Below are 23,296 nucleotides of genomic sequence, written 5' to 3'. Positions count from 1 at the left end.
GACCTTCAAATAACTGTTCATGTCTTGACTGACATTCAGAAAGCTTGCTCAGTTGCTTCCCACATGGGTTAAAGCTCGAAGCACCAGATGGGTTAGTGCGTTTTTGAAGTTTAAACTTGATTTGATCCTTAACCTGCTTGTGTCCAAGCTACTGCACACATACTTTATATAATGACAGTTCATTTCCTACATGCATAATATGGATTTAATTCACCCATGAAAATGCGAAGCACGTTAAAGCCTTATTTATGAACCCAAATTGCCCAAGCTCAAAGCCTACATAAGTAGCTTCTTTTTTTCAATTCAGCATAATGAAGCAGCTTCTGAATTGAAGCAAAGACATAACCCCTCCCCCCTGACCATCCTACTTGCACTCTCGCTTATACCTGAGGTCCTTGGCTTCCAATAACTCCCTGAGGCCCAGGGGGTCCAGGTGGGCCAGGAGGTCCTGGGGGACCCTGCAACATATGAAGGGAGGACCACAAATTATTACATCATAGTCTGACAGTGAAACCCCCCAAAAAAGGAGACGAGCGCTGCGATTTTCCAAACAAAGTTTGCAAGGTAACAACAGACACACAGCGTTCACACAAAGCCTAAGCTGTCATACAGGACAGCTCGGCTGACAGATCAGACCTGAGGCCCGGGCTGCCACGTGTTTATTGGAGTTCCTGGAGCTCCCTGCAAGGCAAGAATAGTCAAAATCAGAGATGCACCTTTGCTCGCAGGATATACAGAAAGCACACAGTGTGATGTTAAGAATTACACAACAAATGTCAAACTACAGAAAACTGTGGAAGAGCAAAAAAACAGAGAGAAAAAGAAATAAAAAAAAAACTCAGCAGTTTCTTTTTTCTCAACATGTTACCTTTGGACTCGCACCAAATCATCCGACCTGTGCGCTTAAAACATACACTGAGCAGCAATGCTCTCTCTACTTTAGATGAATTTGCCTGTCCACATGTAGCGATTCCAGCGTGGGTGTACTTACAGGTCCGCCTACGCCCGTGTGCGGCATTAGGCAGCCGCACTCTCCAGGTTCACCCTGAAATACACATAAAAAAGACCCCAAAAGGCAGATCTTTAAAAAAAGAATCAAACAGTAAAGTGAAACTGGGCACGATTTTAAGCACAGGCTGCAAAAACGAGCCCTCATTCAAGATTAAAACTGCTCTTGTTACAGGAAGAAAGCCAGAACTCTTTCAGCTTTCGTGGCACTTTTGTTCCGTTTTGTTAAATCTTGATGTGTTACAAAGACACTTGTAACTGGCAGGGATTTAAAGTTGTTGGTTTTTTTTTATTATTCATACTGTGTTAGGAATATAAAGTGCAGCAATACACAAAACTGCCCAAAAAGCTTTAACTTTTGCATATATACAATGAACATGCAATTGTACAATTACACAAATACAGCTAACATATAAGAGGAAACCACATAATATCTCTTCATATGCATCTGTTCTCACGATAGTCCAACCAAAATCACTTTTTTCAGAGTATGCATGAGCCACAGAGTCTTAATAAATCCACAGAATAAAGGCTAAGTTACCCCTTGCACATTTTTTCTGTTTTCTGATTTTTTTTTCAACTTCTTATTCTTTCTTAACTTTATTCTTCTTTTCACCTCAGCCCTCACAAACAACTCTGCCCCCACATCTTATACCTCTCCCGACCCTTAAACTCTGCCTCTGCCACGTCTTCATCTCTCCCACCCGCTCGGTGACAGTCTGGACCAGTGGCTCTGATGAATTCAGTAATTAATAGTCTCGCACACGCTCTCTCTTAAGGCCCCCAAAACTCCTCTTGTCTGCCAGCAACAGTACACTTGTCACCTCCACTGCTACTCTATATGTGCCCTGAGGCCGGTGCGTGCACGTACATGTGTGTGTGTGTGTATGCGTGTGTGTGTGTGTGAGACAAGGGATTGGGCCAGGCTGGTGTGGTAGTAGGGTGTTGAGCCATCTCTTGTGATTACCATCTGTCCCACCCTCTTTATATTAAAACCCCTCCAGTTTCCTTCATCCAAACAAAACGGTAGACTTACCTTGTCCCCTTTAGCTCCATCAAGCCCCTGCAAGAGTAGGAGACAGAGCAAACACACACACACAGACACACACAGACACGAACAGACACGCACACACACGCACACACAAAGACAAACACTTAGTTACTCTTGCTTTGTTGTTTCAGAAGAAAGCTCACGGGGCAGTGAGCTGAGAGCAGATCAGGGGACGGAGGATGAGATGGGAGCAGACATCGCCTCTGTTATGGATCGAGGCAGACATCCTTGGTTACAAATGATGCCTAAATCAAGGACAATTCCCAAAGAAGCTCAAAGAAAATTAAAAGTCTGAAAAGACGCTAACGCACGGGCGACAACTCGAGTTTGCCACTTGAATTTCTCTGACAACTCTCTGAATTGCAGATTCATAAGTAACAAAAACATGTGAAAAACATGTGTTTGAAACAGACTTTAAATGAACAACTCACAGGTCTTCCATCAGCTCCCGGCAGTCCCGTGGAGCCGCGGGCTCCATCTCTACCCTGTGGGTCAAAAAAGGAAATAGGAGAGGGTGTTTGAAAACATATAAGCATTACATCATATGGAGAGGCAAAAAGACATATTTACGTCATACCGGGGGGCCTGTTACTCCAACGCCCAGGGGACCAGGTGGTCCAGGAAGCCCAGAGTCACCTTTGAAGCCCTGTGAACAGTAAAAACCCAACACATAAGTTTAAAGAGGGTTCATGTAACTGTACAAAGGCAATTTAGAGTTTAAGTCACTTGTTTTTTCTGCTACCTTCTCCCCTGCAGGGCCAGCAGGCCCAGGTGATCCTCTGGCACCAGCAGATCCCTGTACAAAAAGCAGAGATTAGACTAAAGTCTACATATGCAGTGTAAAGAAATAACAAAGCACTTTAAAAATAGGAGAAGCCTACTACAAGTCCTGGGAGTCCTCTTGGTCCCTCTTCACCCTATGATGGAAACACAAACAACAACAAAAAAAAGAATCTGAAGGTTAACGAAGTCTGGGGAGAAAAGAGCAAAGATATGGACAAAGACTGACAAATCAATGAGCTGTTATTCCACGAGAGGTCAAAGGATTTGAGAGAGAAGAAACTCCCAAATTACTTTATGGCGGTTATTTACAACTCCACTGTCAGATCTGCGAGACTGTAAAACTCTAATCGCTGATGTCATGGGGGAATTTGGTGCAGTGAGATTAAAACAGCATCCACCTAGGAGCTGCATGAGTGTTGTGTCTAACAGCTGTTTCAAATGTCAACATCAAACTTGATCCAGATGGTTTCTTTTTTTTTTTCCTCAGGAGACGTCAGCCTTACTTGTGGTCCTGGAAGGCCAATTCCTGGGACTCCGACTTCTCCCTATAGACGACAAAATACATTGACAGTGAATCAGTCATCCATATTTATTTATAAACATGATAATATAATAAATGGGAATTCACACCTTGATTCCTTTGGGACCGACGGGGCCCTGCACACCAGGCAAACCTGGCTTTCCCTGAAATGACAAAAAAAAAAACAAGCTCATCATGTGCAATTCTCACAGCACAGAACTTAAAGTATATCCACTTATAAACAAGTGCCTTTACATTTTTGCCAGACTTTCCTTCTCCTGGGGGGCCGGGGTCTCCTTTCTCTCCTTTGGGGCCTGGCACAGCTACACCGTCACCCACAACAGCACCAGCAGAAGGGCAGCTGGTACACGCATCCCCCTGTAAAAAATAAACAAATAAACAAACAAAATAAAAGCAAATCAACAAATCCAAAATCACAATCCAAGTAGCTCAGGACAAATCAAACTTCATTCCAACTTCTGTGTCTCCATTTAGCTAATCAGCATCAATTTTTAACTCCTATTTCCTAATATGTAATAGATGCTCTCAATGGATGGAGAGACAAATCTAAGTCCATTTAAAAAAAACAAATTAGATCTCTAAGGTACAGAGACACGACTGACACATTTTATACTGGCACTGGCATCAGAGGATGGAAGGTAAAGGCCCAGGAATGCTAAACTACCTTTTCTCCCTTCAAGCCCCGTTGGCCATCCCGACCATGGTCTCCAGGCAGTCCTGGGGCTCCAGTAGCTCCATCTAATCCATTCTCTCCTCGATCTCCTTGCTCACCCTGGTTAAATTGAAATACATTGTTAAAAGGAGAGGCAGTGACCTGTATTTAGTGTGCACAATGCTCAAAATGAATTCTAGGCAGGCTTCTTTTTTTTTTTCCACCAAGAGCAACTAAAAGACTGTGAGTGATGCAACCTTTCTGATGGTTTCATGCTATGATACTTATTGACAGCTGGCTGCAGCATGAATTGTATCATCAAAGGTAGTGGAGAAGAAGATTTCTAGTGAGCAAACACAGACGTGAATAATGCATGATATTAATTAAAAAGGTTTTGCGTTCTTATGAGAAAGAAAATGTACACGTATGGTGGATGCCACCAATACCCACAATGCAGTTTTACACTAATTGGAAACCTTTGAGTATTTACAAGGCAGCTCCACAGGGTAGCTAAGAATTCCCTCCCCAACATCAACCAGGCCAGTATTTTTGTCTGATCTGTGTTTATGTGGAAAAAAAAAATCAATCTCAGTATTCCAGTAACTATCTTCCTCCACTTTGAAGTTGAAGCAGAGTGATTCCTGTGGATGACTTTCAAGGTAATTTAAGGCAGCTTGGCTCTGTTATTGGGAGATTTATTTCTCGGTTTTATAGGTAAAGTGATGCGAATGTTCCACCACATGGATTCTGTGATCTAAAATAAGCACAATATTTAATACGCGGCGTGGGATTCCTCCAGACATCCTTGGCCTGTGCTTATGTGAGAATGCCTGGCTGCCTCTAAAGCCCACCAAAAACTCCAAATAGTCTCATTTTGTCAGCATACTGCTTTGGTTATGTGGGCACTGGGTAAATGTCACAGAATGGTTGTAGATTTCATATGTGGGGTTTAATTTTTTAACTTACTAGGTCAAACCATAGGAGACATTACTGAGTAATTTACCTTTTCTCCTTTGGAACCAGGCAGCCCCGATGGGCCCTGTAAAGTCAAAAAAAAGAGGATGTAAAAATGTAAAAAAAAAAATGCATGCACACAGGTAGAAACACAAACATGCACGTGCACTTTCAAAACACGTGTGCAGTCATCTGCAAATACTGTGGAAGCCTCTATCCATTCAGATAAAATAAAAACTGTTGACACAGAGCTAACCACAGAAGCAAACAGCATGTAATTGGGGGGATGACACAAGCCAAAAGAGATTTATTATACTTAGTAGCACTTCTGTGGTAAGAGGAGATTTGCTGTATAGCCGATTTGTACAATAAGTATTATGGGTTGACGCACCCTTGAGGCACAATCTTTCAGTATCTTAAAAGTCTCACTCATCAAGATAATGCTTAATCCTTTTTACTCTGCAAGGATCGGAAAGAAGCTGCATTGGTTTTGTGGAATTTGCATAATGCGATTTGAGTTACTAATTCTGATGAAGATCAGTTATGGAAGTAATGGTGTGTGCAGTGCTGTTTCCATTTTTGTTTGTTCTTGGGTTTGGTTGCAAGCTATGTCACTGTTACATGCTAATTTAGCCAAGTGGCATTGTTTCTTTTTAAGGATTTATAGAGGTTTCGTTCTGTTAAAAGGGAGTTTTTCTGTCCCACTGTCGCCAAGTTCTTGCTCATAAGGGGGTCATCTGATTGTTGGGGTTTTCTCTGTCGGGGCTTTACCTTAAAAATATAAAGCACCCTGAAGCAACTGCTGTTGTGATTTGGCACTATATAAATAAATATTTCATTCCTTCTTTCATACCGTAGTGCTCTCTACAAGCAAAGCCAAGAAGGTCTTAAAAGGTGCTACCCTGTCTTTAGCACTTCCATCTACATGTTTCTTGGAGATACAGTTATTTTAGCAGCAATACAGTAAAATACGCTGCACCATTTCTGTAATTTTTTCCTAACTGAAAAGAAGACAACCATACATGAACATATTAGAATAATCTAAGGTGAAGCTGTTTTTGGATTCCAAAAAGATGCTTCGAATCAGTGTGATGGATACGCACCTGTTTGCCTTCAGCCCCAAGACCTGGAGGTCCTGGTGGCCCCTGAGGGCCTGGTTCACCTTGACTGCCTTTTGCTCCCACTGGCATTTTGATATTAGCAGGTATCCGGCCAACCTCTGATGATTCACACACACCGCACTCGCCCTAGGGAAAGCAAGGGAGTCAACAAGATGAGTTTGCATAATAAAAATATTAAAGGATACAAAACCAACAAATACATCCGCACTTACCTTCTCACCCTTTTGGCCCGGAGAACTAACACCAGGCTGCCCTTGTTCTCCCTTAGAATGTATAAACGTAAAATTAAAAAACCTTGGAATAACATAACATATAAAACACTAAGTAGTAAGAAATGGAGAGGATTTCGGAGTGAAGAACCTCTAGCTGAAAACAATACCACTTGTTAAAGTACAACTTGAGGTATTTTTTATGAGATATAAAGCTTGGAAGGTAGACTTGAAAGGTTTTTTGTCTCAGTAGGAGACATGGAATATAGTGTCGTTCTTCTTTTAATAGCATGCATGCTGACATTAACAAACTTGGATGGTGAACATAGAGAATGAAGATTCCATACTCTTAACTTGTGCCAGGAAACATTGGGAGTTTATATGCTAATGCTACTTTTAATCTAAATCGCTAACTTCTGCAGCTGTGATGTATTACATTTAACTCATGCTAAACATTCACAGGTTAGGGCACAGTTCTCGCTCATTAGATTGTGGGAAGTACATATTTTTATTTAGTATATATTTTCATATTCTTGGCAGTTATTATCACCACTAGAGCTACAGTTTTCATGTCAATTTCATGTGCTATTTTAGCATGCTAGCAGGGGTACTGGGGTTTTAATTTAGCAAGATGAAAAGTGTGGTAATGTTTATGTTAGTGAAGTGAGCCAAAAAGAGTACCAGGGTGTTACTTTTGTGAGCTTGAGAAAGTACAAACGTGTTAATGTGGCGAGATAGAAAGGGTGCAAACGTGTTAATTCAACAAACTAAAAAGAGTACCAAGGTGTTACTTAAGAGAGCTAGGAAAAGCACCAAAGTGGTACACATAGACAGGAGAAAACATTAATCTTCTAATCTTCTGAGGTGGAAAGATTAAGCCAATGCAGAAGAGCCTTAAACATGCTTTCTATCAGAAGGCCACCAAATGGCCATAGCCGTGGTTGCAAAAAGACATCTGGTCTTATAAAAGTCTATACTTTCTGTATTAACCTCTGTAAACACTTTCCTGATGGGTTAATGGGCTCAGTCACTCACTTTGGATTATACTGAATAAAAAGATAAGTCTGGTTTTTAAATCTTGGCCATCAAAAGGGATCCAAAACCTTTTGACATATTTTCCTACCTTTTCACCTTTCTGTCCATCCTTGCCACTTGGTCCCCTTGATCCAGGTTTTCCCTGTCTCGTGGGCACATTTTATGATTTCAGTAAATCGGGATGTCATCCAAAAAATTATGTTTAAAAAGAACTGAATCTGAACTTACGGTCTTTCCATCAGCTCCTCTGCTGCCTGGATTACCCTGCAGTGGTAAAAAAAAAAAAAAAATCACAATCTAAATTTTAAGAATTAATAAAAATGGATGGGTCTTTTCAATTGGTAATTCACATTTGATAGTACAGACCCTACAGGCAGCCATCTAAAAAAATAAAAAATAAATAAGAAATAAAAAATTGGCTTTTGACTACCTAAGCTCTTCACTAATAAGTTTCCCACTGAGGAAAATCCCAATGGCAAACAGTCTGGGGCACTAAAATTAGTGCACTGCTGTGATTATCTTCCTCATGAAGTCTATTAAGAGCTTTACTCAGAAACCTACTGAGTGAGTTCCCTTTATGTAAGCCTTGTCTGCTATTGAGGTCACCTACTCTGTTCATGTTTCTTTTTGTGCGACTTACCTGCTCTCCTCTAAGACCAGCCGGCCCTACATCTCCCGGCTGCCCCTGTGTAGGAGAAAAAGTGGACAATATATCATTTTAATTAAGGTACTTATCAATGCACACACATGCGAGCAAATATAGTGACAAAATCACCAATAGGAGTATACTCAAACAACCCAATTATCCACTCAGTTTAAATGTCACTGCTTCCCCTTAGTAGGTCCAAAGTCTTTTTTTGGTTGTTGTTTTTAACTTTGTGTGCAATTTGCTTCTTATTAATCACCAGAATCACATTAATCCCTCGTAAACAAGCTTACCCTCTCTCCTTTCTGCCCAATTCCAGCTTCTCCCTTCTCGCCTTTTTGCTGTTGGGTTTGGGTCATGACACCGGGGACAGAGTTAGAAAACTCTCCGAGAGTGGGGCACGCAGAACACGACTCTCCCTAAATCACACAGACGGAGCAGGGAAGTTCAGAGTGGGTCACAGACTGCCTTGAACGAATAATCAGAACAGACTCATTTGGTTCTTTGACCCAGTCAAACAAGTTGCCAGTCATGGAAAAAAATAAATCACATTAATAAGGTTAGAAACATTCTGGTGCTGCAAGACTTGTGGAAACAGGTAACTGTTTAGCCTCAAACATAAAAAAGACACAGAGCTGACCTTTTCACCTTTGGTACCATCAGATCCTGGTTCTCCCTGCCAAAACATACAAAAAGACAACAGTCAAGAAGCCATATTAGACCGAGCACATCCTGACAAGCAGGCTTGCTTTGTCATGTCATGTCTCAGCATGGCATTGGAAGCATTCTGGCTATAACAATTAGGCAGATATGGGAGTATGTCAGTCCTGCACATACATGCATTGGGAATCGACCCACTTAGATAGCCATGTGAAGGAGTGTTGAAAGTGTGTGCGCGCTGACTTTCGTCTGTACTGCTGGTTGGCTTGCATCTGCTTTAGGAGGGAGTCGTCTACAGTGCTGATGTTAGCATATCTGAATGTGTAGGAATGCAGATGAATAGGCCACGCTTCCACAGAATATGAATGAACCATAAGCTGTAAATGCATGGGGGGGGGGGGCTCAATACCTTCCGTCCTTCCTTGCCATCTGCACCTCGAAGACCCTGTTAAATACAGAGAAAAGGGAAGAGGTGGGAAGAACAGGAATTATCTAGAAGCAAGAATGTTAGTTCAACTTTGTGAGAGTAAGGTCATATCTCCCCTCTCCCTCTCTGCTGCTCTACCTCGTTCTCCTTCTGCCCTAACCAGGTATGACAGATGGATACTGGCACTATTGGAAATCGTTGCACAGTGAATCTCATAAGGCTTGAGATTTATATTCTTTTTTCCCCCACCACAAATCATTCTCTATTTCACCTGCTGGGGTAAGTGGGAAGATGCGGAATGAACAGAAAGAGAAACACAATGCACAGGGTGCCGAGTCCTGACTCACTAGAGAAACAGAGAGACGAGTTAAGATTACATTAAGAAAAAGCCCTTTGCCTTGGAGGATAAACTTTTGACAGCATATCACGCCTTCTCCCCTTGAGCTGCTGCAATACTGTGAGAATTACAAGGGCAAATAAAAGCCCAAGGTAGACATAAATGCCACACTTTCCCTCTGACTGATAAGAAAAATAAAATATATGCGTTATCAAAAAAAAAAAGTGTGCTCAAGGTTCAATTGTCAGCTACAACTCTGACCGTGTCTACAACTCCATAATAAAGAAATGTAGCAAGATCGTAAAAAAATGGCAAACTTAACATTCCGGTCAGGTGCAGATGACATTCCGGTCAAGCGCGCTACTTACAGACGGTCCTCTCTCTCCTATCCCTGGTAATCCGGGCTCTCCTTTAGGGCCAGGTTTCCCTTGCAAAGCCACTGTGTTGCCTATGTCTGCAGGCAGCACTGGACACACTTCGCATGGGTCACCCTGAAGATTTAACGCAAGTTAGACGTACAATGTGATGATGAGAGAGGACTCAGACAAAATGCATATAGAGATTAAATATAGTGTTTACAAGATATACCTTCTCTCCTTTATATCCAGGTGGTCCTCTTGGACCCTTTGAAAACAGCACAATCTCATTCAAACACTGACATATCGGATCAAAGTTCAAATCATGTCCATAACCTGGAAGCCCATCCATACATTACAGAATACTAATCGGTGTTTAAAAAAGTCTCTCACTGGTTCTCCAGGGAATCCATCTTCTCCAGAAGTTCCTTTATCGCCCTGTAAATACAACAGCTGTTTTACAGAAAGCTTTTTTTTTTAGTAATAAGACATTTCTTTTTGCCTTTGCTGGTCCTTGATGTGCAAACAATCAACTAACAACTTGCAAGCAGGATTTGCATAAAGCATTTACACTGGGACAGGACCTAGAGTATCCTCAAAACCACTGCATTTACATTATTACGTTGCAAAAAACATTGCATTTTCATTTACTTTTCTGCTAACTAGCCTATTTAACGCCATGATACTTAGTCAGGTATCATGGTTTCAACCATTTCAGTTGTTTGTCCATTAATTTAAGCAAACTTTTATATCGCTTGCTTATTAAAAAGTCGCCATTTCAACTATCTGTATATTAACTTTGGCTAATAGTTTCAACTGTTCATTTATTAATTAGGTAGATATGTCACACATTTTTGATATTTGTTCTTTTTAGTTAAACATTTATACCTTACTTTTAGCTAACTATTTGAACTATTTAGTTAGCTAACTAGTACTTATTTGTTTAGTTTTTTCAACAACTTTAAGTTACTCTCAGCTTTTCAAACTCCTTACTAACAATCCTCCTCCCTTCTTAACAAGTATCTTCTTAACAAATATATGCACATATCTTTTTCAAGTTAGTGAATGCTAATGCTAATGGTAATAGTAGCTGCAGTGGTACCTTCCGAGATACAAAGGCACTCGAGTGCCACTGACCTTGAATGCTTCATATATTAAAGCAAAAAGGACATCTTTATTATAATATGCCTAAGAGCATTATTATAACAATCATAAGTCAAAATGTAAGTTTACCTTTTCTCCTTTTGCACCGCTGGGTTCACCAGGAGGGCCCTGGGAAGGAAAAAAAGGAAATGAATCTTTTAAAATGCCATCCTAAGATGCTTTTAGACTTTAATCAGGAGCAATCTGATCAAAAGAAAGCATTCTGCCACATCCTGCCATGTATTTCTGAGAGCTGTGGCTAACCCCCCCACAAAGAAACACACACTTTGGTCAAATAGAAGCCATTTCTAAAATGAGGATAAGGACATTAAGATAATCAGTGCAAGGACATTGTCCAGAAATTGTGTATATCATTCTTCTGCTTTCTGTGACCAGTTCTTTAATTAAAAAGCGTACTCACTGGAGGACCTGGTTTTCCGACCCCTGGTAGGCCTGGAAGTCCCGGCCTTCCTGGCTCTCCTGCCAATCCTTCCGGACCTACCATACCAGGGACACCCTGGGAAACAATTTCGAAACATATCTATTAAATGCAAACTGGACTGCAAGAATGTGACAGGTTAATTGTAGACGTGATGCAGACAGACCTTCTGTCCCTTGGGGCCGACCACACAGGCCGATCCCGCTCGACCCTGGGAAAAGGTGACAGACAAAAAAGAGAATTGCCATCATCAGTGCCAACTCCGAATAATCAAACAAACCGTGTTGAAATTTATCTGCAAAATGTCTTCATAAATTGTTAAAGACACTTGTTTTCCCCCATTTGTCTGATGTTCCTCGTCTGAGAAATAAGAAAAAAACGGGAGAAATGTAGAGACTGTAAGATGTATCGTCTTCAGTGGTGCATACGTAATATTTTCTCCTTGCCTGATTCAAGTCACATCAACAGCACATTCATATTCACAATGTCAGATGGATGGGAGACTTAAGAAAATCTATCCTCCACCAAATCCATCTGGCCACAACAAGCACTTAGCCCGGTGAACGTGACTGTGAGTGCGCGTCTGACGCTGAAACCAGGGGAATATCTCAGAGCACACACATGTTGTAATTTGTTCCTCAAAACTTTTCATGCGTCTACAGGATCACTGCACTGAACAGGGAAGATTAAAAGGTTTAAGTCTTCCTGAATAGACGCCCGCCTGTGTGAGAGACGAACAGCACAGTCAATGAGGCAGCATTGATTGTGCAAGCTTTGTTGCTCTAGCCTAATCTAACAGGCATTAACAGGCCGACTTAACGCAATGGGAGAGAGAGAGGAGGGGGGAATAAATATCAATGGGCGCCTGAGCTTAAATAGTAATACCGTATGAGTTTACTGAATATCCGCTCCAGCTTGATAAAAGTGGCTGCATAAGTGGATGTGCGTGAATGAATTAGTATGTTTGTGAGTGTGCACTCATGTTTGTGCTATTGAAATGTAGATTGAAAGCTAAACTCTAAATTTCAAGCCTGAAAGGTACTTTGGTTGAATCTAACGCTCTAATTTGAAAGCAAAAAGAAGTAAAACCAACAAACACAAAAACACCTACATCCTTTCCTGGGGTGCCTGTCAGACCCTGTGGACCCCTCTCACCCTTCTGACCTTTGTCTCCCTGGAGAATCAGAGGGGGGTGAGGAATGAAAAAGCAAGAGGTTAGACTTTAATTAGATGATCATTAAAAAGTCATATCTTTATTATTCATCACCAAAAGTTTCTTAAGCTCTTCACCTTGTACCCAGCTGCTTCGCCCCAGTTGGCAGGGGTCGCCTGTGGAGAGAGTGAATGGAGACAAGGCCCAGATCAATGACCTGGCTCTAAAGAAACTCTAAACAGCCACACACACCACTGGAGCATAGCAAAACAACACAGTGACCAGTTGGCAACCGGTAAGGGCTACCAGCAGGGGCCATATGCCCCATTTGGACACACACAAACAAACAACTTGAGAAACAGGAACACATTATAGAGCAGCAGTCCGAATGGCTTTACATGCTGCATATTAATCAGACGCAACCCATTGCTGAGAATCTAAATTTAATATAGAAACAGAGACCCGGGGGTTGGTTTCACAAAGCAAAGATGGATTTTGTGGATGGATTAGATCAAACTAATTCAAATTCTTCATCTGCTGCACAAAACACATTAGACCTTGACTATCTTAAGCAGGAATGTGTTGTAATAAATATTGGATCAATTAAGACTTCTCAACAACAACATAAAAAAATAAAGTCCTGACTGAGTGATCACACCCAACCAAGTAACACAGATGGAACTAAGAAGAAAAAAAATTGTGCTTTTTGAGAGATAATCAGTGGAAAATTGGGGTTGACATTGACATCAGATCAGAATGAAACGGTCTACTTCCTGCCTAATCTCGTGAATTCATGATGTGATTTGCAGAGAAGGCACTGGCAACATATGTGTGAATAAATGTAAAAGTAGGGTTACTGGTGTTTATGTTTCTTAAACCTGAAATACACCCGGTTTTATTTTATTCTCTTCTGCCCTGTTGGGTGCTGCTGATAGCCTGAGTCTTAAGGTTTGCTAGCCTAAAGGTAGGCGGTCAAGTCAGTCTTTATGTTTGTGCAACGCTCTAACTTTCTGCATTCACCTGTGGCCACGAATTGCGGCTAGTGACCGAAAGAGTGAGCCCACAAATGTCAAGAGTGAGAGACAAATGTCAGAAATTAGTTTCCTACGGGGGTTCCTGGCCTCAACCTCGGAGGAGGGGTGAGGAACTCAGTCATCCCGGGGGGCTGCTCAAAATAGAGCCACTTCTCCTCTGCATTGAAAGGAACTGGTCCAGGTGGTTCAGGCATCTGGCCAGGATGCCGCCTGGATTTCAAGCATGACCACCCAGGAGGAAACCCCAGGGCAGACCTGGGACAAGATGGAGAGATTATGTCTTTCAGCTGGCTTGGTAATGCCTTTCTATACCTCTATGAGAGGTGGAGGCAGTGGCCGTGGAGAAGGGAGGTCTGGGCGATTCTGATTAGAATGCTGCCCCCTTGACACAAAGCCAACTAAGCGGTAGAAAATGGATTGATGGGTCTGACCTGCTTCAGAGCAATCGAGGATAAAATTTAAAGCTGATCTAACTCTTTAAACTAGTCAAATCTATCCTTTGAGAAACCAAGCCCTGCATATATACTTTCATGCAAATTCGGTGAGTCACTCACCAAGTAAATAAACATACAAAGCACACCATCATTCCCACTGCATAATTAATACTGGGAAAAGGATGCTGGAAAATGAGGTTTCAAATAAAGCTCAAAGTAAACAGCTAGGGGGTTAGCAGTGGAAGGTGCTGCTGTAACCTTGGCAGTATTGGCACTCACCGACTCGCCTTTCTCTCCCTTCTGCCCCTTGGGTCCTTCTGTGCACTGAGGTTAGAGACACTTGGTTGGCATGTATAATCACAGACCACTATTGGCCAAAATTTCAGGCTCACTGCACTGCATGCCAAATGACTAAAAAGACGAACCCAAATAACAATGCCTTTCCACAAAGCGTGGCGTGAGTGTGACACACAATGGAAAAGTAACTTACTGGACCTGAATGGGAGCCAGAACAGTCATCACCCTGAAAATAGAGAGAGGTAGAGAAAGAACAATGATGGCAATGAACAATGATGTGGGTGATGAATAGAATCAGTGAACACCGAACAATGCGTACCACCTAGATGGTAATTGGTCAACAGCCTACATCGTATTGGACTACAGCAATATCAAAGCGCCGAAGCAGACATGTCTAGGCACAAGCGATCGTATTGCTCATACCTCTGATATTAGTCTTACTACGCCCCCTCCCCCCAAAATGAATGTCAGTATTCTTTGTTGTAATCCTTCATACTCACCCGGTCCCCTTTTTCACCTTTCAACCCAGCAACCCCGCCGAAGTTTACAACCTGCAAAACACAAAAACGCTCAGTTACCCACCAGCCTGATTTTATACCACTTTAAATAGAAAGAAAGAGAAAGTAAAGATCAGAGATCCTTACATTTTCTTCCCTATTCAGGAGTAAACACCCCCCACACTACAGACACAGAGAAACAGAGATTTAATATTATATGAGTTTAACATCCACTGAAAGACCTGCTGTGTGCCTGAATAAGAGATGAACGTTGCAGTTCAATTTGTCCCCTGGCAGTGGCACTGTTGCACAAAAACAAATCGAATTCTGCTCTACAGTATGCAGTCAAAGGGAAGCAGAGGTGGGCACACACGTGTACACACACACACAAACACACACACACCTCCCATGGGAGATGGAGATCAATAGGAATGTCTGATTCCCACAGCACAGGAGTGAGCAGACCAGCTGCTCATCACAGGAGGGTACACACACGCCTGCGCACAAACACTCGCGTGCACACTCACAGGCACATGCATAGGAAAATAAGGATTACCATTATAAATAACTGAAGCATTTTTAGCAGAAGCGAGTAATTAAAGCCAAATCCCCAGTCCTGTGTTTCTGGGAGCCTTGCCTTCATATTAACAGAAGGCTTGCATATAAGCTGAAGCTGTGACTGTGCTGTGAAGAGGGCTGTAACAGCACAGAGACAATGTGTAATTCTCCCACTTCTCTCTTTTTTTTTCTTCCCTTTTTTGTTTTTCCACCCTCACGCACTCACTCGCTCACTCTTAGCAGCTACAAATCTATCAATGGCTGGCTAGACCAGCTGCAGTGACGAGTCACTCTTTCCAAGCTCTCTTCTGTGACTGTGGGCTTAGTCAAGACCTCTTATACATCTACTTAAACCTTCAGCAGCCTGCTTTTTGTTGTTTGTTCTCCACATTTCTCAAAGTTGGAAAGAAAAGTGTAAGAGCAAAATGTACTACTGAATATCGCTTTAATTCACATCACTTTGCTGGATTTGCTGTCAAATCCAAAGCTTTGATTTCAAAGCTTTGGCATGTATACTATGCTTGGCATTGGCATTTCTATACTTTCTTTTTTAATGGCAATGGCAATTTCCCCAATTGAAGTTGCTGTTTTTTTTTAGCTTCGTTTCGCAAATAAGCAGCCAAATACTGTTAAAATGTTTCTTTTGTTTGTTCAGGGAGGGAAAAAAAAGAAAATCCCTGACGCATCTGCAATGTGTCTGCCTCCCTCCAACTACTTGGCATGCAGCTGTGTGCTTGTGGAATGGGTCCAATCCTGTGTCAGTCAGTCAGCTAACATGTTGGCAGAGAGGACAGCTTTTGCATTGTGGAAGTATTCACACTTTATTGTGTGCAGGTTTGATATCAAGTGTTTGCTAGGTGCTACTTCACATTTTGAAGATGCACACGCAGGCTAAGGACATCTCTGTGGATGTGGCTAGTTGAGAAAGTTCAGCTCAAAAACTGCAATGGCTAGCTTTTAGCTAAAAATGCAACTTAAATGAAAATTAGCATGCCCGTTGCTTGTTATGTGGTGGAAAGCTACTGTTATCAGCTCACTATGTAATGAGAATGAGAATGTACACTAGGCTCTATACCATGTAGAAGCTAAATGTGTTAGCAGTGTGAAATATGAAATGTAAATACTAAATAGGATGCAGTGATTTGGAAAGCTCATGAAGCCTCATTTTGTCACAACAGAACAGAAAATATATCACATGTTTAAACTGAGACACTGAAATTGGCGGAGTTTCTCACATGTAAAATGCGCAGAGAGATAGCAGAAAGCTGCTTCAGCAAATTGTGGAACGATTTCAGAATAATGCTCCTCCGCATAAAATTGTATGTAATAAAGGCCCCCCCCTACATTGCTGATCTGATTTGTACACATACCTCCACTCGTAACCTGAGGTCATCAAACCAAAACCTTTTAGTGGTCCCCCACACTCGTTTTAAAACCCGAGGGGACCGATCTTTCCAAGCTGTTGCACCCAGACTGTGGAATGCACTTCCCCTATTTCTACGGGGTCCGGACTCAGACCTTCAAAAAGCAGCTAAAGACATTTTTATTTCAAAAAGCTTTTAATTAGACCAGGGTTTTTATGATGTATTTTATGACTGTATTATGTTTTTACCTTGTAAAGCACTTTGTGACATATGTCTCTGAAAGGTGCTATATAAATAAACTTTACTTACTTACTTACTTAATATCATCAAAAGATTCAGAGAATTTGTAGAAATCTCTGTGCACAGGGCCGAAAAACAAAATTAGATGGTCAGGATCTTTGGGTACTCAGGTGGCTCTGTATTACAAACAGGCCCAATTTTGTCTGTGAACACAGTTCACTGCGCCATCCACAAATGCAGGTTCAGGCTCTAACATATGAAGAAGAAGCCATATGTAAACATCACCCAGAAACACTGCCTTCTTTTCTGGGCCACAGATCATATGAAATGGACTAAAAGTGGGAAGCTGTTTTAAGCTGAGAAAAACCCCAATTTTAAATTGGTTTCGGAAAACATGGAAATCTATGCCCATCCAGTGGGCCTCAGGACTAAAGAGGATCTGGCTTGTTATCAGCCCTCAGTTCAAAAACCTGCATCTCTGATGGTATGGAGGGCGCACTGTGCAATTGGCTAAGCAGTTGGCAGCTTGCACATCTGGAAAGGCATCATTGATGCTGAAAGGAATATACAGGTTTTAGAGCAACATATTCCCCCAACCAGGAAATATCTTTTTCAGGGAATGTCATACATATTTCAGCAAGACAATGCTAAGATGCTAAGCTGCATCTCTTACACACCTTTGTAGTAAAAGATTCAAAGTAGACACCTCTGACCAACTGAAAAAATGTGTCAAAAATGCAAAGAAGACCCAGGACTGTTAAAGATACATAGACCCGCCCCAACTTCTTTGAGTAGTAACTGTCCTCAAATTCAGAATGGCCTTATTTTTTTCTTGAAACGGCACATTTTCTCAGCTTAAACATTTGATGTGTTTTCTGTGTTTTATTGTGAATAAATGACGTGTTTATGAGATTTTTCAAATCCTTATTTTCAGTTTTTACTGACACCATTCCAACTTTTGAGGTATTGGGGGTTGTACTCTAATGAGTTACTTTTCGCAACACGTAATGATATGAAATAAAGGATTACTTTTAAATGGCAGGAGTCTCGTGTATCTTCAAGTACCTTTCAAAGTCGAGTTTAGGAAACACTGCACATGGCAACATTGGCATTACTTTGTAGTCATGTTTCTGTTTTCTTGATGTTGGGCTCTGCTAACCCTTGGCTCAGTATTTTTTAGCTGCTAAAGATTTCTCTATTTTCACCAACTTATGGCCAACTTTGTCTTCTAGCTAAAATGCTCTGGATAGCTGGATAATCATTGCAAGGAGAGAAACAACTCCCACTCACTGTCCTGTTACTTGCATATAAACTTTACTGGAAGAACAATGTTTTGGCCCTTAGACCTTTGCCGGGTATCTGAGAGACTATGAAACTGCTAGATACATATGGTCAGCACTTCCTCGGGTGAAGCCAGAAAGTTGGATTTCCAGTAGAGTTAAGTATTACAAGTAAAAGTACATTACACAGGCGTTTTGTCTTCTCTTGCCTATGAATATTTCCTCCTACACTTGTGTTTTGAAGAAACTGACTGTATGAGCCTTTCCGTCAAAATATTTCGATTAATACCTTAGTCAAAAGTTTCGATATCCCGCACAAAGCACACTCTATTTTTGACATCGCCATCCCAAAACAAAGGCGCTCACTACTCATTACGCTAACCAGCACAGATAACAGATCATAATCTATGAGCTTAAACATCTGAGAACACAGGCACCAACATTCTGTAAGGGAGCCTTCTGGTAACACTTTTTGGCAATCCTTCTCTCCATCTGCCAGGTCTCAAGCCAGCGGACACTAATGCAAATCTACAAGTCTAAATAAAAATTCATAATCTCCTCTAATGCAATTCACTGAATTATTGTAGTGCATTAAAACTTTCACTGACAAATCTTAAAACAGGAACAAGAAGGTTTTATTCATAGTGCAGGGATTTCAAACTAATTTCATATCGCGAGCCACATACAGCCCATTTTGATCTTATATGGACCAGATCAGTGAAACCTCCCCTTTCTGTCCATGTACAGAAATGTAAGTATATCTTAAATCAATGAAAAATCCTAATATAAGAAAAAGAAGAGCAATTTCAACAGTATGTCAGAGTTTTTCTACACGATAAAGAAATGCTGCTGTAGAAAATAAAAGAAAGCTTTCAGCTTGACTAATTGGGCTTAAATTATAAAACATAAATGTGTAAAATTATAGAAATCTATAGTTTAATTACTGTGGTGTAATATGAATGGCTATGGGAGAGGCCTTTGTCTGTAGGAAAACCTGTAAAACATGTTAAAAGTTATGTTCTCCTTCACATTTTCCAAAACCATCCAGTGGGCCAGATTGGAGTCTTCACCAGGCCAATTCTGGCCCCTGAGCCTTACGTTTGACACCCCCTATCATAAAGGAATCTTTCATGAAAACCTGCAGCTTGGCGATGCTGAGCATTTTGACTGACATGCCCAGAATGCACTCGTATAAGACGAACAAACTATAAAAGAATAGATGAAAAAGAATGACATCAAGATTGCGACGAAAACGAGTTTCTAACTGAGCTTTGGGATTGTGACGCACAAGTCAAATCAACCCTTTATTCACATCATTTATGACAATAATCATACTAATTCATATGCCTGTTTGGTGCATTTGTTGGTATCAGCGATGCATAATATCTCCTCGTATTATCAATAGATTCCTGTGGGTCGCACAACCATTTTTTACTTTTGAATAAAACAGCTGCCTGTATAATTTGACCAAATTACATTGGTAGCACAAACGAAAAACTCACTTTTGTTTCCTTGAAAGTGTGTGTGTGTGTGTGCCCCCAGCGGCAGGGCAAGCTGCATGTTCCAACCCAGGTAATAACCTACATTGAGGAAGTCAGCGGAGGCGGCAGCCCGCATTAGTAAGCACACACCGGAGCAACATAATGAAGCGTCTGGAGTTTTGTATTCTATTTGTGAACAGAACATGCCTATTGTAGGTGAATGACAAAATTAATAGGCAGAAGCAACTCCCAACTGAGACCCAGCGAATAATGAGGTGTAAATCAGTCTTCAGTCAGTCAGCAAGCTGTGAGAATGTGTGGAGACAGGAGGAAACAGTCCCATGCACAACACACATATACACAGCCTGCACACACGTATACACAGACACACACACATGGCCTGCATATTGTTTTCGGGTTTCTGTTTCAACAGCATATAAATGCCGAAAGAGTTGTTATCCATGCATATGGCTGATATTTCCGGTTCAGATTGCAGAATGCACTGGGGTCAAAGGAAGGGTACATCCTTGGCTGCAAATAAGTTCTTAGCGATTCCTCCCTAACCTGATTTTTTTTCTTTTAATGAATTCCTAAAGAACGCCAGAATACAAACGCAGAACATGTCAGCTTCACTTTTTGAACCCAGAGCTCTCTTCCGTTGAGGCGACCATCTTATGCAACAAGTGTGCAATGTGGTTAGAAATTCAGTACCGTAAAACCGTAAAACCACATGTGCTTTGTGTGTATGCGAGACTTACTTTTTCTGCAAGATCCTTGGATGCAAAAATCTCCTGTTGGCAGAAAAGAAGAAAAGAAAGCAAAGAAAGAAAACGTCAGGCACTTTTGTTTTCTTCAATTCATATTTGAGCATGACCATGACCACCATGATTTTCATCTTAATGACTTGATTAGCTAATATTCGGCCATATTGACTCAAACAGATTAGCATTTTGGTGCTGGTGTGATAACACTCTTACCAGAGTCTGATTTCCTTCTCAAATTTGTTTAATCTACATTATTATTATGGTATGTTTCTAGTTCCTTTTAATTCCTGTGCTTTGTTCATATAAGTAACCAAATGCCCCAAAAAAAAAAAATCACAGGGCTCTACGTCACATGACATTTTTTCTTTTTAGGAGTGGCATAGAGAAGCTTCTGTTTTCCTATTGCTTGTCCGGCGCATCCCCGTAAATTTATGTTACCATTACAATTCGTTGCATCAGAAGAAGAACAAAGGAGGATGAAATAAGGGCCATCTTGGTTGCACACATGGGTCATTATCCTTTATTCTTTATTTTTGGTTTTCATGAAAAAGAAAAAGAGATGAAAGAAGATGAGTAAAGTGAGAGAGAAAGCAAACGCTGTAACTCTGGAGCCCTGGGGTAAGTAAAGAGATGGACCCTGCTGTGCACAGTATAAAAAAAAAATCAGACAAAATAAATAAATAAGTAAAATCAGCCAACAACAAGAGGGATAGAGGAAGCACAGAACGCTGAGCGGAAACAACCTGTTCCAAGATGGAAAGTTGGGAAGTGAACAATAAGAAAGCATGTCAGTAAGGGGAAGAGGGGAGAAGTCGTTGTTATGGCTGGTGTTAGACCTCATCATAAAAAGTCCAAGAGATACACGATGGGGAAACGAAACACAAAGGACTATTGAGTCTATTGAGGACTAGACGACCTTTTGGGGGCGCTGGGTTGAAAGCAAGAAAAAGAGGTTTCCAGTGGTCAGAGATAAGAAACACTGAGGGTGAGATTTGTTATACTTCAGAAAGGCAGTACCTGCTGTGACCGCATGCCTGTGTGGGTTCACTCCAGGTACTCTGGCTTCCTTTCACAGTCCAAAGATATCCATTATACTGAAGGTTAAGTGGTGATTTTACATTTGGCGTAGGTGTGAATGTGAGTGTGAATGGTCGCTCTTTCTTAGCCCCGACAGCCTGGCAGCCTGTCTAGCATATCACCAGGGTAAGGGGAGGTTATGCAACTGAGATTTCAGGATATGATAAAGGACATAATCAGGATATAATAAAGAAAAAAATGAACTGGTGATTACAAGATCTGAAAGGTGGGTAAATACAAAACCAAATGACATATAACACCAAGTCATTATTATTTTACGAAAATAAACAATAATCTACAATAATGTTATAGAAGCAACAATTGCTGGGCGCCAGTCTTTAAAGGGTTATAAGCAAACTTCCAAACAATTTGACATCCATGATTCTAAAGTGAGAGAGCATTCCCAAGTGAAAGAAATTCCCATATTCCAAGGAGTGATCATCACACTAACTTCACCCCAAAGCCAGGCATTGCTCAACGAAGCTCCAAAATCCAAAGAGCTACAGTCCACAGGTCTCAGTTAGCATGCGTAATGTTAAAGTTCGAAAAAGACTTAACAAGTATGGCTTGCTTGGAAGGGTTGCAAGGAGAAAGCATCTCTCTTACAGGAGCGTATCAACATGGCTTAGGTTGCAAAGTTGCATCTAAAACAACCACAAGACCTTTGGAATAATGTCCTTTGGATAGATGAGAACAAAGTGGACATGTTTGGCCATAATGCAAAGTACTTTTGTTTGGTGAAAGTCAAACGTCAGTACTAACACCTCTTACCAACTGTCAAGCATGGTGATGGAGACGTGACGATTTTGGCTCTAGACACCTTACAGTCAGTGAGTCAGCTAAAGCTTTGCTGAAATTAGAACAGAATGGTTGAAAAAGAAAAGAATCAAGGTGTTGCAATGGTCCAGTCAAAGTCTAGACTTCAACCTGATTGAAATGTTGTGGTGAGATGTTAAGAGAGCTGTACATAAAAAATGCCTACAAATGTTGATGAACGGAATCAAGATTGTAAAGAAGAGTGGGCCTAAATTCCACAGCATTGTGTTAAGTTATACAAAAAGCTGATTAGTTCAATATACTATACTATACTATACTATACTAATAAATGTGGTTCTAGAAGGTACAGAATCAGGGGTGTACTTAGTTTTTCATGCACTGCGTCTGCATTTTGGCTTAGTTTTTGTTAAATAAACAATGACATGTGCAATACTGTTGTTGTTTATTTCACGCTGTATTTAACTAATCTTAAGAGCTATATTATTTTTTAATACATAATGAAAGAGGCATTCCAGTATATAGATTTGAACAGTTCTTGGATGAGTTTTGTGTTGAATATTTCTTTCCACATGCATAAAGAGTTGGAACAAGCTGAGCTAAAGCAGGTGTATGCATAAATCAGATGTGAGGTAGGGAAGAAACAGAATATTTTACAATTTTTTTTTTTAATTTAAGTTTTGCTTAAAAAACATAATGATCATAAAAAATGCTCACTTTGATGACCTAAGCTGAGTTTCTTTCAATAGCTTTATATTCATATTATGCCTCTGTTACCTGAAATCTTCAGGTTCAGTCTTTATCCTAAAAAAGCACATAAACACAACAAAAAATAGCCCAAAAGCTACACAGAAAGCAATTCGTCCATCAACGGTTTTTGTCACAAAGGGCTGAACCATGCTAAGTGCTAAGTGACATAACTTCGCAGGTCCCTCTAGAGCCACAGTGTACAACTTTTACTCCAGCCACTCTAAAACAACT

At 40.9% G+C, this 23,296-nt stretch overlaps 1 protein-coding gene across 7 annotated transcripts in view; it reads right to left on the bottom strand.

The window, feature by feature from the left end:
• Window positions 1-23,296, bottom strand: part of col16a1 (collagen, type XVI, alpha 1) — a 78,153-nt gene that overhangs the window by 21,508 nt on the left and 33,349 nt on the right. For 3 of the 7 annotated variants that reach the window (XM_040020296.1, XM_040020294.1, XM_040020298.1), the window contains exons 9-42: window positions 20,459-20,491; window positions 14,925-14,960; window positions 14,781-14,831; window positions 14,474-14,506; window positions 14,263-14,307; window positions 12,653-12,691; window positions 12,474-12,536; window positions 11,529-11,573; window positions 11,345-11,440; window positions 11,014-11,052; window positions 10,174-10,218; window positions 10,013-10,048; window positions 9,793-9,915; window positions 9,070-9,105; window positions 8,641-8,676; window positions 8,294-8,419; window positions 7,995-8,039; window positions 7,583-7,618; window positions 7,443-7,496; window positions 6,323-6,373; window positions 6,093-6,236; window positions 5,039-5,074; window positions 4,048-4,155; window positions 3,618-3,740; window positions 3,473-3,526; window positions 3,346-3,387; window positions 2,941-2,976; window positions 2,802-2,855; window positions 2,637-2,705; window positions 2,491-2,544; window positions 2,045-2,071; window positions 992-1,045; window positions 637-681; window positions 387-458 (exon numbers count right to left, since the gene is read on the bottom strand). In XM_040020296.1, coding sequence (XP_039876230.1) covers window positions 387-458; window positions 637-681; window positions 992-1,045; window positions 2,045-2,071; window positions 2,491-2,544; window positions 2,637-2,705; window positions 2,802-2,855; window positions 2,941-2,976; window positions 3,346-3,387; window positions 3,473-3,526; window positions 3,618-3,740; window positions 4,048-4,155; window positions 5,039-5,074; window positions 6,093-6,236; window positions 6,323-6,373; window positions 7,443-7,496; window positions 7,583-7,618; window positions 7,995-8,039; window positions 8,294-8,419; window positions 8,641-8,676; window positions 9,070-9,105; window positions 9,793-9,915; window positions 10,013-10,048; window positions 10,174-10,218; window positions 11,014-11,052; window positions 11,345-11,440; window positions 11,529-11,573; window positions 12,474-12,536; window positions 12,653-12,691; window positions 14,263-14,307; window positions 14,474-14,506; window positions 14,781-14,831; window positions 14,925-14,960; window positions 20,459-20,491 — 1,986 coding nt within the window. The remainder of the gene's footprint in view (window positions 1-386; window positions 459-636; window positions 682-991; window positions 1,046-2,044; window positions 2,072-2,490; window positions 2,545-2,636; window positions 2,706-2,801; window positions 2,856-2,940; window positions 2,977-3,345; window positions 3,388-3,472; window positions 3,527-3,617; window positions 3,741-4,047; window positions 4,156-5,038; window positions 5,075-6,092; window positions 6,237-6,322; window positions 6,374-7,442; window positions 7,497-7,582; window positions 7,619-7,994; window positions 8,040-8,293; window positions 8,420-8,640; window positions 8,677-9,069; window positions 9,106-9,792; window positions 9,916-10,012; window positions 10,049-10,173; window positions 10,219-11,013; window positions 11,053-11,344; window positions 11,441-11,528; window positions 11,574-12,473; window positions 12,537-12,652; window positions 12,692-14,262; window positions 14,308-14,473; window positions 14,507-14,780; window positions 14,832-14,924; window positions 14,961-20,458; window positions 20,492-23,296) is intronic. The other 4 variants (XM_040020297.1, XM_040020295.1, XM_040020299.1 and 1 more) reach the window with 4 other exon arrangements.

The sequence above is a fragment of the Simochromis diagramma genome, unplaced genomic scaffold (assembly GCF_900408965.1).
Source record: "Simochromis diagramma unplaced genomic scaffold, fSimDia1.1 OVJJ01000753.1, whole genome shotgun sequence".
NCBI lineage: Eukaryota > Metazoa > Chordata > Actinopteri > Cichliformes > Cichlidae > Simochromis > Simochromis diagramma.
This window is presented reverse-complemented; position numbering and strand designations above follow the sequence as displayed.